The 9,438-nt window shown below is 42.0% G+C and overlaps 1 protein-coding gene across 1 annotated transcript; it reads left to right on the top strand.

The window, feature by feature from the left end:
* Positions 1–6,998: 6,998 nt before the first annotated feature.
* On the top strand, positions 6,999–7,403 carry LOC142180733 (uncharacterized). The gene has a single exon (XM_075252799.1). The coding sequence runs from the start codon at positions 6,999–7,001 to the stop codon at positions 7,401–7,403; it is 405 nt and encodes a 134-aa protein (XP_075108900.1).
* The last annotated feature ends 2,035 nt before the right edge of the window (positions 7,404–9,438 follow it).

Below are 9,438 nucleotides of genomic sequence, written 5' to 3'. Positions count from 1 at the left end.
TGGCCCTCGCAAACTTGAAAGTGCGTAGTTGCTTCAGGCGTGTAATTTAAATTAATTTCCTTAAACTCGGGTGTGCATTTCATGTGACCCAAATCCAATTCTCAACAACGTTAAATAAAATGTATCACGAACCGCGGGTGCATTTCATGTGATGTGATTCAAGACGTGTTTTATATAACATTGAACCTTTCTAAAATTAATTAAAAGCGATTAATAATTTAAAATTGCACCATGGGTTAAAACATGTATTAAAATCAAATAATTGGCCAATTGTAATGGTTTATGCGACCGGGCTAGAATTACGGAATCCGGGGGTGCCTAAAACCTTCCCTCGGGTTAACAGAATACCTTATTCAGAATTTTTGGTTCACAGACTTCAAAAGGAAAGTCAAAATTTCCTCGTTTTGGGATTTTAAAATAAATCGGTGACTTGGGACACCAGAAAACATACCATCTCAAGTGGTGACTTTGAATAAAAATAAATAAATAATCCCATTTCGAATAATGTCACTTTAATTGGAAAAACTCCCTATATATACCTTTCGGGTGTGTAAAAAGGAGGTGTGACAGCTTTGGCGACTCTGTTGGGGATCGAACCCAGAATCTCTGGTTTAGGGTTCAAGAATTCGAGCTTAGGATAGCTGTTATAGTTGGATTTATTTATTATCTGAGTTTTCTACATGTTTGAGCCTAATGTGCTAAATGCCGCTTTTTACCGCTTTGATATTGTATGAACTGTATATATACTTCTACAAAACCCTTCTTCTCTCTAAGTCTTCTAAATCATCTGGGGAGTGTGCACTTCGTGTGACTTCTCTTCTGTTTAGAGTCTTATCCAATTTTAGAACGAGGTTCGGACAAGTTGCAAAGCCGGCGAAGCTTCTATATTCCCGGTACGCTGCCCCCCTCGGCTCGAATTGTCCGCTTGGGTAAGCCAGGTCTAGAATAATACACCCAGGTTTTAAACCTAGTATAACAAAACCTCATGCCGGATCCCTAGTAGGAACGTTTGTTTTCATCACGTGCATTTGACTTTGGAGACTCAACACAGGGGTTGGGTCTGTCTAGGACAGGTGTACCCGAAATGAAAAGACCATCCTGATGCATCCTGCTTGCTACTTGTGCATTTATTTGCTTCGAATTTGCATGTTGACCGGCTTATGAATAATAAGAGAAAAGTTGGGGAAAACATCAACGTGAGGGGGCTAAGAGAGATAATTGTTTGTTTTTGAAAAAACCAATGTCCAAAAATATACCGAAACTCTGCTGAAATTTAAAAAAAAGGAAAAAGAAAAAGAAAATCTTGTTATTTTTTTTAAAAAATAGTTGGTTTTGTTTTTATTTTTGTCAAAACTGCCCGAACTATGCCAGTTTGATTCTCACCGGATGTGGGATACATAGGCAACCCCCATCGGGTCCAACTTCTTTTTTGCAAAAATAGCCCAAAAAGAACAAAATTTTTATTGTTTTATTCTAAAGAAGTAAGGTGATTCCATTCTTGGTTTAAATAGCCGAATGTCCCCAAAAGGGCGCCGGAAGGCCGTTTTTGCAAGAACAGCCTCCTTTTTTTGCTTTTTATGGTTTTTGGCCAGTTAGCAAACACAACCTTAAAAGCTTCTTTCCCGAAGTGCTGAAAGGACATATTTGCAAAGCCGGATTTTTATGAAAATTTTGAAAAAAAATATAGTGATAACTTTTCCCGAGTCAAAAAAGGTCATAATCTTTTTTAATTAAATCACCCTAATAAATGTGTAGGATGAGCACAGACGAAAATGAACCCTTCGCAGCTCTTAAGGATATCCCCTTACAGTTCCACATGTGGTGGAACGACGTAGGAAAAGTCAGCCGAGGAACCGTGGTAAAATTTTTGGGTGGTCTTGTCAGATTTTTGAACATCAAGCCAAGATTGGACGTGAAGCCTTGATACCTTTTTGGGATCCGACTTGTAATGTGTTCCGCTTTTCAGGTTTTGAGCTCACACCCACGCTAGAGGAAATTGCGGGTTACGCCGGCCTTAGCAAAAACCTTAGAAGTTGGTACCTGGTGTCCCCGAGACTAGTATCTCCTCACAAGTTTCTAGATATGTTGAGTATTAGCCGGGATATTCAGTATGGGAATTTATCTGAAGGGTTTTGTACTTTCCAGTTCTTGTACCAAAGCTATGGCAACCCCCAAGGTTTTGAAGCACCGAATACTGGTCTGACCCATGCCGGAAATAAAGATAAATGGGAGGCACGACAGGGTTTGGTTTTTATAGTAGCATTCTTCGATGTTATAATCTGTTCGCGAAAAGATGGCAACATAGAATTGGGCCTCGTGGGAATGGTTGATATCGCAATCAAGAAAGCTAACGGCACCCTGGTTCCCCTGATCTTGTCTGAGATTTAGCGAGCTTTGACCATTTGTCGAGAAGGGGGAAAATTCTTCCAAGTCTATAACCTACTACTACAACTGTGGATACATGATCATCTCTGCAACAGTGTAGGGTATATGAACTATGGCATGACCGGTTTGCATCGAAAAATTTGAAAGCCGAGTGTTGGGTGTTGAATTTCCAGAGGGTACCGTGGCTTGGTTTGCACACTTGAGTTCTTTAACTTCTGATAAAATTGAGTGGACTTTCGGATGGCTCCCTTCCACTGAAGTCGTATACATGTCAGCCGAAGTGTGCTATCTTCTCCTAATGGGCATCCGGAGCATCCAACCATATGCTCCTCACAGGGTTTTTTGCACCAATTAGGCAGGTTTCAAACCGTCCCCCATGACGAATATTTGAGTAGACATGTCATCGAATTAGGCCCAAAGGCTGTATTTCCAGAAGGAAGAGTTCGCCAAGTTTGGAATGAGTGCAAATTTCTCGAACCTAAGACTATTGTGCGGGATCTAGCTAAAGGTGAGGTAGACCCCAATTACATGATTTGGTTCGGTAAAAGGTTTCAGATCCCCCGAGAGCCCGAGAGACTTGCTAAGAGACCCCATGTCCAACATTTTACTAACGACTCGCAGGAGCAGTGGGGCTGGTTGGCAAAAGAAGAAAGCTATAGGGCCAAGATAAGTAAATTAGAGGGACAAATCAGGGACCTCAAATTCGGCAATAGTGTCCAAGCTGCCGCAGATGAAGGGGAAAAGAAGAAGCTAACTCAGGAAAATGAAGCCCTCAAAGCTCAGATCTAGAAAATGAGAATAGCTGCTAAAAACCCGGAAAGAAGCCGAGAACATGAAAGGCTTATAAGTTGTCTGAGAAAGAAAGTACTCGAGTGTCAAGATGACCTAGGAAAATCTGAGGCTAGTCTAGTAAAAGTACGAGCACAATTGGAAAAGAATGCAGAAGGGCAGGTAGAATTTGTGCGACAAATGAAAACAAAATATGAGAGGACAATCACCAATATGAAGAGAAAGCTAACTACCCTTGAAAATGAGGCAGCCAAACAGGCTAGGAATTTTAAAGCTGACACGGAACATTGTTATGTTTTGATGGCTCAGATGGAGGAAGATATGCAACAGTTGCATAACCAAAATCATCAATACACTCAAGTGTTGGAAGCTCGGAATCAGCAAATCGGGTGCCTGCTTCAGGAAAAGGGTATTATACAAGAGAGAGTTAGAGCCATTGTCGACTACATCATCATGAAATGCCACGCTTGTGAGGACATGACTCAGACCACTTTCTTCGCTATAGTAATGACATTTGTCCACTAGATAATGAGCGATTTGGAGCGGCTTCAAGGGGATCTCGCACGTACACCCGTGGCAAGACCGAAAGATATCCCACGGGCCCCAGGAGTCGAAGTACTTATGTACTCATGATTTTTCATTTATCGAGTCTGTAGTTCAGTTTTTAGTTTAAAGTATACTTTGAGTTTGTTTGTAGTTTTATATTTCCAAGAAATGAGTAGTTTAAAGTCTTTTGTAATAGAAAAGTTTAGGAGTTTTATTAATGGAAATTGAAAATCCCCCCCAAAAAAATTGTGTCTTTATTTTTCGCATTTATCTTCTTGAACTACGTAATGATCTGATTCACGTGGCGGCGTGATACGTAGGAAATCCTCATTGGATCCGATCATGATTTTTGTAAATAACTCAAATAAGAGAGGGATGTTAAAGGAAAGGAACAAAAGAAACCCAAAAAGAAAGAAAAAGATAGCCAAAGAAAAACCAAAAGAAAACAAAAAAAAAAGCAAGGAAAGAGAGGGAAGAAAAGAGCGAAAAATGGGAATAGAAGCACAAAAGCCAAAATGGAAAGAAAAGAAAATTGGGGAAAGTAAGCAAAGCCGGGATGAAACATGCAACCGTTGCAAAACACGTAGAAACACATTTAACTGTATAGGTGCATCACACCCCAATGTGCGATTACCTATGTGTTAATTGCTTCAAACTGACCAGTTTGTTGTCTACTAGTCAGTCTAGGTTCTATAGCGAGGTGGTTGGTTTTGTGGTAGTCTGGCTTCACATCCATACTTCATGAGGTCAAAAGGAAGTGTTGAAATGTCATCGAAAATTCCTCTGCCAACAGTTCCTATTCCGGAGGATAGTCTGATCTTGGCCATTCCAATTTCTGAGTGAGCAACTGCTGAGGAAAATAGGATTCTGCATCTCCGCATGATGGAAATGTGGGACGCCTGGGCAAACGGAAGAGAACCACCAAGTGCGATACCCTGATTCCCTGAGCTATTTCCTAGGGCAAGTGGGACCTCCAACATCCCCATAAATTATCCAAATACCCCACTGGGATATCCTACCATCTCCGCGCACTTTGCGGGAACACCTTCTGAGGCTCGCCCCCAGGTGTTAACTTCAGGTGCGGCTTCAAACATATTCACTGCGCCACCTTGTTCAGCTACGGCACAACCTAATCTAACCAAGCGTAGCTTCGATCCAGCCTCTCTCACCTTTCAAGCACCATCTTTCCCAATGGAACCAACCCATTTTACCACCAATGCTTACACTCATCCGCCTTGGTATGAGTTTACCGCAGGGCAGGAGAAAATCGCAAAAACCCCTGAACAAGAGGAGATTGCCAGAAAGATGAGAAGCATGGAGCAAAGTCTCAAAAATATATAGGGCGTGAGTGGGCAAAAGAGCGTATCTTACGCTGACCTGTGCATATTCCCGCACGTACATCTACCCTTGGGTTTCAAAACCCTAAAGTTTAAAAAATATGACGGTCATGGGGATCCCATTGCCCACCTCAAAAGGTACTGCAACTAGCTGCGGGGAGCAGGCGGAAAAGAAGAGTTACTCATGGCTTACTTTGGAGAGAGTTTGGTCGGCATTGCTTCTAAATGGTATATGGATCAGGATATATCTCACTAGCATATTTGGGACGGCCTGGATCGGGATTTTGTCAGGTAGTTTCAATATAACATCGACATCGCCCTGACAGTAATTCATTATCAAACCTAAAAAAAAGTCCTCGAAGAGCTTCTGCGAGTATGCTGTCAAATGGCGCGAACAAGCGACTAGAGTCAATTATGCAATGGACGAAATAGAGATGGTCAATGTCTTACTTCAAGCCCAAGAGGCTGATTATTACCAAAATATGATGTCTGTGATGGGTAAGTCGTTTGCCGAATCCATCAAAATCGGTGAAATGGTTGAAAATGGGTTGAAAACAGGGCGAATCTTGAGTCAGTCTGCTATAAAGGCTACCTCCTAAGCAATCCAAGGCGGTTCTGGAGGAGTAGCAAACCGAAAGAAGAAATAAGAAACAACAATAGCAACATCAAGTACAAGAAAACCCCGTCCACCCAGACATCTTTTATCTAAAAGAACCCCATAACATTTCTATCTCCACCAAGATGTGGCTTATGCTATGGTTCCTCTGCTATACACAGTGATAAATGCCCAACCCTACGTTAGGCCACAACAACAACTTAATCAAAATCGAGCTCCATTTCCCAGAAATCAACCTCCTCACCAAGCTCACTATAATCCCTGACCTCCGCAGAATAACTCCTGTACCCAGGAACCACCCAAGATACCAAAATTCACACCCATCGGTGAGTATTATTCCAGTTTGTTCCCCAAACTTGTTCTGATGGGTTTGTTGCAGCCTGTACCCCAAACCAGGCAGGACCCAGTGTCGCCCACTTACATAGCTAGTACTCGATGTGCCTACCATTTAGGGGTAGAAGGGAATGATACATATGATTGTTGGACCCTAAAAAAGGGCTGTGGAAAATCTAATAGAATAGAAGAGAATAGTGCTAAAGGACGAAGACGTTCCTAATGTAACCAACAATCCATTACCGGCTCACAACAGCAAGCCAGTTATTGGAATAATCTGTGAAGACAGAGAGTTTGACCCAGCTCTAAAAGCCATCATTGACATAGCCTATGTGGAAAAGAATCCAAAAGTTGTCGCGAAACAAGACAAGGGGGAGAAGAAGAGCAAACCTACCCCCCAAAATACAGAAAAGAAAGCGGGAATTGAAACCGAGTCAGCCCCCTCAAAAGATGTCGTTCTCTATGTTCCCCGAGGTCACAGGAAAGAACAAATGTCATTGAGTCCTCCTAGAAGGTTAAAGCTAAACGAGGGAGCTAAAATATATGTGCCCAAAGGGACTTACGTGGTACGGGGGCCGATAACTCCACCAAGGCTGAATGAGCCCGTGGTTATTGGCCACGTACCTTAAAGGCCCATGACATATCCCACCACCATTCCATGGAACTACAATAAAGCAGTAGTAACTTACAAAGGTAGAGAGATCTCGGGAGAAGTTAAGGAAAATAACCTGGCTAAGAAGTACCTCAATCTGGAGGAAGTGAATAATGCCACAAAGAAGTGTTTCTTGCCTAAGAAGCCAGTGAGTGCTGAAGAAGCAGAAGCGTTCTTCCAGAAAATGAAAATAGCAGACTACGAGATAATCGACCAGCTCCAAAAGTCTCCTGCCCAAGTTTCTTTGTTGTCTTTGCTAATAAATTCAACTGAACATCAAAAAGTGTTGATCAAAGAAGCATACGTACCCATTGAAACCACTGTAGAATAGTTGGAGAGGATGGCGAAGAGGTTTTTTGCAGTTAATCAAATCTCTTTCAGCAAGAATGATTTTCCCCCGGAAGGGACAACACACAACAAAGCCCTTCACCTGACAGTTAAATGCGATGGGTATTATGTGAAAAGGGTCATGCTAGATGGTGGTTCTAGGGTAGATATTTGCCCCCTCTCAACTCTGCAGCGTATGGAAATCGGTACTGAGAGAATTAGACCTAACAACGTTTGTATGTGTGCCTTTGACGACATAAAGAGAGATACAATAGGCGAGATTGATATGATCCTGACTATCGGCCCAATGGACTTCGAGGTGACCTTTAAGGTCTTGGACATGGATACTTCTTATAATTTCCTCTTGGGAAGACCGTGGATTCACGCAGCAGGGGCTGTGCCTTCTACTCTCCACTAGATGGTAATATTTGAACATGATGATCAGGAGATTGTAGTTCACGGGGAAGATGAGCAATCTATTTATCGGGACCCGTCAGTCCCTTGTCTTGAAGCTAGAGAAGGAAGTGAACATATAGTCTACCAGGCTTTCGAGATTGTGGCCGCGGACCAATGTGAAGAAGGAGACCCTTTCCCTCAACCCTTTCTTTCAAATACATCAATTATGGTGGCCAAAGAAATGATCAGGCATGGTTACAATCCCGGGAAGGGGATCGGGAATTCATTGCAAGGAATCGCCGAACCTATCACTTTTGCTACCAGTGGGAAGTTCTTTGGGGTAGGCTTCTAACCCACATCAGCTGATGGAAAATGGGCGGATGAAAGAAAGAACAATGGTTGGGTCTTGCCTCAATTTCGCATCTTTATAGGACATTTGTCAAGACTAAGTACAATGAGGAAGAGGAAGATGAGGCCTTTACAATCGAGGAAATTGAAGAAATCTGGGGGGCTATGAGGCAGATGTTGTGTGAAACCTACATGGTCCAACCAGGGGAAGGATCAAGCACCGCTGAGGTGCTATACATGGGACCTAGTGCCAAACTGCAAAATTGGAAGGCTACTCCGTTCCAAATCAGGAGGGAATCCCGATAGTCCAGTTCTGCCACTTTTTCTGCATCACGAGTTATTTCAGGGTATAACTCGGATGTTTTCTTTAGTTTCCTGTCTTTAATTCCCAATGTAAACCCTATTATCTCCAAATTAAAAGAAATGAAATCAATATTTCATCGTTCATCTTTCTTTATTCTTGCTGATTTTTGTTATTTTTCTCTTTTATTTCTTCTTTCAGTTCTAATAATGCGGCTTTAAATAACATGACATGCTTGCGGAATTTATGCTCAGATTCAAACACACTATCTAATAGTGAAATAATGAACCAAGAATCAGAATATGATGAAGAAGAGGCTTTTAGGGAAATAAATCGAGGATTGGAACAATTTGAGAATAGACCTAAGCCAAACTTAAATGATACTGAGCCGATTAATTTGGGTAGTTCTAAAGAAATCAGGGAAACCAAGATAAGCATTCACACAGATGAAAAAATCCGTGATGCATTAATCCAACTTTTGTTTGAGTTCAAAGATGTGTTTCGTTCGTCATACGATGACATGCTAGGACTAAGTGTCAATTTGGTGGTTCACAAGTTGCCAACTTACCTCGATTATCCCCCTGTCCAACAAAAGTAAAGAAAGTTTAAAACTGATATCAGTGGCAAGATTAAGGAATAAGTCACGAAACAGTTGAAAGCGGGGGTGGTCTGAGTGGTTCGATACATCACATGGTTAGCCAATGTAGTTCCAGTGCCAAAGAAGGACGGAAAAACTCGAGTGTGTGTGGATTATAGAGATCTGAACAAAGCAAGTCCTAAGGATAATTTCCCTTTGCCGAACATCCACATCCTTGTTGATAACTACGCCAAACATGAGATAGAGTCCTTCATGGATTGTTACGCAGGATATAACCAGGTGTTGATGGATGATGAGGATGCAGAAAAGACAGCTTTTACCACACCCTGGGGCACATACTGTTATAGGGTCATGCCTTTTATCCGAGGAATGTCGGGGCAACCTACATGAGGGCCATGACTGCCATTTTGCATGACATGATGCACCAAGAGATAGAGGTGTATGTGTATGACGTGATCATCAAATCCAGGACCCAGGATGACCATGTTTGGGACTTGAGAAAATTCTTTGAGCGGCTGCGTAAATATGATTTGAAGTTAAACCCAGCCAAATGTGCATTTGGGGTACCATCTGGCAAATTCTTAGGATTCATAGTCAGTTGGAGGGGCATCGAGTTAGACCCAATAAAGATAAAGTCCATTCGAGAGTTGCCTCCTCCAAAAACCAAGAAAGATGTTATGAGCTTGCTGGGGAGATTGAACTACATCAGCCGATTCATTGCTCAATTGACGTCTACATGTGAACCCATCTTCAAGCTGCTAAAGAAAGATGTATCAATTAAATGGACAGACAAGTGTCAAGAAGTTTTTG

The sequence above is a fragment of the Nicotiana tabacum genome, chromosome 5 (genome assembly GCF_000715075.1).
Source record: "Nicotiana tabacum cultivar K326 chromosome 5, ASM71507v2, whole genome shotgun sequence".
NCBI lineage: Eukaryota > Viridiplantae > Streptophyta > Magnoliopsida > Solanales > Solanaceae > Nicotiana > Nicotiana tabacum.
This window is presented reverse-complemented; position numbering and strand designations above follow the sequence as displayed.

Excerpts from the sequence above, each read along its gene's own strand:
- LOC142180733 (XM_075252799.1), top strand. The coding sequence starts at position 6,999 with ATGGCGAAGAGGTTTTTTGCAGTTAATCAAATCTCTTTCAGCAAGAAT.